The 3,598-nt window shown below is 43.7% G+C and overlaps 1 protein-coding gene across 1 annotated transcript in view; it reads right to left on the bottom strand.

Moving 5' to 3' along the window:
* Positions 1–3,598, bottom strand: part of LOC311057321 (dachshund homolog 1-like) — a gene marked incomplete at its 5' end in the record, with an annotated part of 42,194 nt that overhangs the window by 19,736 nt on the left and 18,860 nt on the right. Inside the window, 2 exons of the mRNA XM_084074276.1 lie at positions 710–757; positions 1,611–1,668. Coding sequence (XP_083930402.1) covers positions 710–757; positions 1,611–1,668 — 106 coding nt within the window. The remainder of the gene's footprint in view (positions 1–709; positions 758–1,610; positions 1,669–3,598) is intronic.

Raw genomic sequence — 3,598 nt, 5'->3', positions numbered from 1 at the left:
TGTGTGTGTGTGTGTGTGTGCGAGAAATGCGTGCGTGCGAAATGCATGCATATTTTATTCAGCCTTTCTTAATCCCTCCTTTGTGGAAAACAAAACAACGGAATGGATGAAAGAATGAAAACAGAGAGAGGGAGACAGAGAAAGAGAAGAGAGAGAGAGAGAGAGAGAGAGAGAGAGAGAGAGAGAGAGAGAGAGAGAGAGAGAGAGAGAGAGAGAGAGAGAGAGTATGAGTTCAAAGTAAAACTGCATTGCTTGAGGGTGTTTGCTCAACCTTTATCTATCACTATCTATCTTCACATCCATACACACAACTCCAGTACAACCCCAGTGTTTTACTGTTGGACACTGGGAGCTGACCAGTACAACCACAGTCTACTACTGTTGGTCACTGGGAGCTGACCAGTACAACCACAGTCTACTACAGTTGGTCACTGCGAGCTGACCAGTACAACCACAGTCTACTACTGTTGGACACTGGGAGCTGCCCAGTACACAGTTTTCTTACTGACGCAAAAAGGTGTTGGCGTTGCTTCCAATTCCAGGTTCTCTGTTTCCGTGCAAGATTTTCTGGTCCTTAATGTGATACACCACCACGGGGCAGGACTATCTTATGTACAATGGTTGAGAATCCATAATCATGAAACGTCATCTAAAATCGTTCAGGTCTTGTATTGACCTGCATGGGATCATGGGATTAATTATGCCGTACCGGACGCAGCTGGAGATGCACCTTCTGCCTCTCCGCAGGGGGTCCCAGCTGAGGAGAAGGAAATTGCCCCCAATGACTTAAGACCTCTTATCTGAGAAGTTGAAGGATTTGTTGGGGTTTGCTGCGTCATATTCCACTGAGCAGCATAATGCATTCAAAGTCTCATTTGGTTCTTTCCCACTTTACTTGCAGAAACACCAACGTGTACTGATTAGACACTGATTTAATTTACAAAGTAACTAGTAACTAAAGTTTTCAAATAATTGTAGTCGAGCAAAAGTATAATATTTGCCTCTGAGATGTAAAGGAGCAGAAGTAAAAGTACTGAAAATGGGAAATACTCCAGTAAAGTAAAAAATACCTCAAAACTGTACTTGAGTAAATGTACTTAGTTACTTCCCACCACTGCTCAGGACTATACAACAACAGAGAGAACGGCACCAGAGAGAGAGAGAGAGAGAGAGAGAGAGAGAGAGAGAGAGAGAGAGAGAGAGAGAGAGAGAGAGAGACAGAGAGAGAGGGAGAGAGAGAGAGAGAGCTGGCTCAATGGTGCAAAGTTATAGAGGACTTTGACTTTAACACGTTGCGCATAGCAAGCAGCACGCTTAGCAAGGCTGGGCTAACGCGTCACGTAGCCTATATAGACAGCGGTGTACCAATATGTACGTCTGTGTAGTCAATAAAGCACAGAATTAAGTAAATTAATTACAAAACACTCTCATCTATTGTGTCGGCATTAGTAGCACTCAGTGTGCTACAGCGACACAATGACCAAACGGTGGACAGGGGACGGGACGGGGGGACTGGGAGCATTTCCAATTTCAATATAACTTTTATTCATTATTATTATTGTGAGTGCCTGAAAAAACACCTTTTTAATAAGTGTAAGTAGAGTAGTCACAGGAACAGACACGTCATTGTGTTGACAGCAGAGATACACAGGCGTGGAAGACAGAGATCTGTGTGGACATTTTTAACACATAGCAAATGATGTCCCACAAAATTGTGGCAAAATCTCTGTCTTCCACGCCTGAGTGGCTTGCAGAGCATTCTGTCCCAATAACCAGTGACACACCTGTCACTCACTTTAAGGACCCTCCCCGTAGCCATCTTCGACTCACCCGATTGGACAGAGGGGGAAAAGCAGCATCTGTCTCAAGCATTTATCTGCTATATATAAACGGTGTGCGCCACATGCGGAAGACCATCGAACCACGCGATTCTCATTGAAACATTGGCAGATTTCGACCCATAGGTAGAACAAAATTGCGGTGTGGCCTCCTCCCCGCTTTTCGTCTTTACAGACGTGCACATTTGACGATGATCTAAGCATATGCAGCTTGCTGCATAGCATGAATGGAAATTGTAAAATAAAATGTCAAGACATTTTGAAACTTTTTTTTATATTTTCGTGAACGGAAATGGTGAGCAGATGACAGTTTCCGTTCTCGGCTTTCGGGAGGTGTAGTTCCAGACTCTATAGCGTTTGGAGATTGTGGAATAGTTGTCTGGCTATGTAATGCTAGGGCCGCCTGGGAAACAGAAGGTGCCAGGTTCAATTCCCGGCTCTCGCAATGTGTCGAGGTGTCCCTGAACAAGACCACTGAATTTACCCAATGGGATAAAATAGGTGTAATTATCATTATTTGAACATTTTGAACATTTTGTACAGGTGATAATGAATAAGAGTGATTCTTTCACAATCAAATAGAATACCAGCTGACGCAAATCTCCTTGAGTCACATTTAGTTGGCACAGGCAGCAAGCATGTAAACGGGCCCAATTTGGCACAAGTTCACTCAAATAAACAAGCTGTTTTTGACATCAGAAGAGCCCAATAGAATGTGTAATTGTTCAAAAAACCATGCATAGTAATGTAAAATGTTGTTTGGGGATTTCAGAGGACGGTATGTGTGCAGAAACATCAATCATCTTGAATGTTCCTGATTATAAAAAACAACCGTATGAGAGGGGAGTCCACCCCCTTTGTATTAACTGACAGCTGCATGAGCTTCATATTATCTGTGTACTTGTAATATCCAGTGCTGGTAGAAAGGCGATATTGTTATTAAAGCAGCACTATGTAGTTTGGTGTATCAGTGGCGCGTTATTATGAATCCCACGCCGCGTCCTGGATTTAGACCCGCCTTACGTGTCTGATTGGCTCCCCGGCAGGCATCGTTTTACTGAGGTTAGGGTTAGGGTTAGGGTTAGGTTTAGGCATAGTCTTACTGAGGTTAGGGTTAGGGTTAGGTTTAGGTTTAGGCATAGTTTTACTGAGGTTAGGGTTAGGGTTAAGGTTAGGTATAGGCATAGTAGCAAAAACGAGAACTGTCAATCACAGCGACTACTGACCAATCACAGCGCCCGCTCAGCGGGTTTGCCACGACGCGGTGTGGGAATCATAATAACGCATCAGTGGCCACTTTGGACACAAATAACATGGCAGCCCACGTCTTTGACTTCATTACCCAAGAGTCTCTGCAAGCATGTCCGGCGAGGACGCGCTGTGATTGGCCAGTCTTCGCTTTGACTGGCAGTTCTGCCTTTGGTGCCTTGGCCAAATGCCAGGCTGAAACTCATTGTCTCCCCTATACAATACATAGTAATACACATACACAGTCAAGGCCCTATAGCAGGGACCCCCCGGAGTCTATACATTAATGGAAGGATGAGTGTTATTGCTTAACCCATTGAGACCTGGAACTTGTGTCATATTTAGATTTGAGCTAAAAAAAAGCATTATTTTACACTTTGGCTATTCAAAAATAGCAGATATACAAGCTCATAGCGCGGCACCGAGTGCCGCGCTACGAGCTTGTAGATCTGCTATTTTTGAAAAATCGTGAAAATGTGTGCAAATCTTTGAATAAATATATTTTTAAAGCA

The sequence above is a fragment of the Gymnoscopelus microlampas genome (genome assembly GCF_963454915.1).
Source record: "Gymnoscopelus microlampas genome assembly, chromosome: 12".
Taxonomy (NCBI): Eukaryota; Metazoa; Chordata; class Actinopteri; order Myctophiformes; family Myctophidae; genus Gymnoscopelus; species Gymnoscopelus microlampas.
The sequence above is the reverse complement of the archived record's forward strand: the minus strand, read 5'-3'. Positions and strand labels throughout refer to the sequence as shown.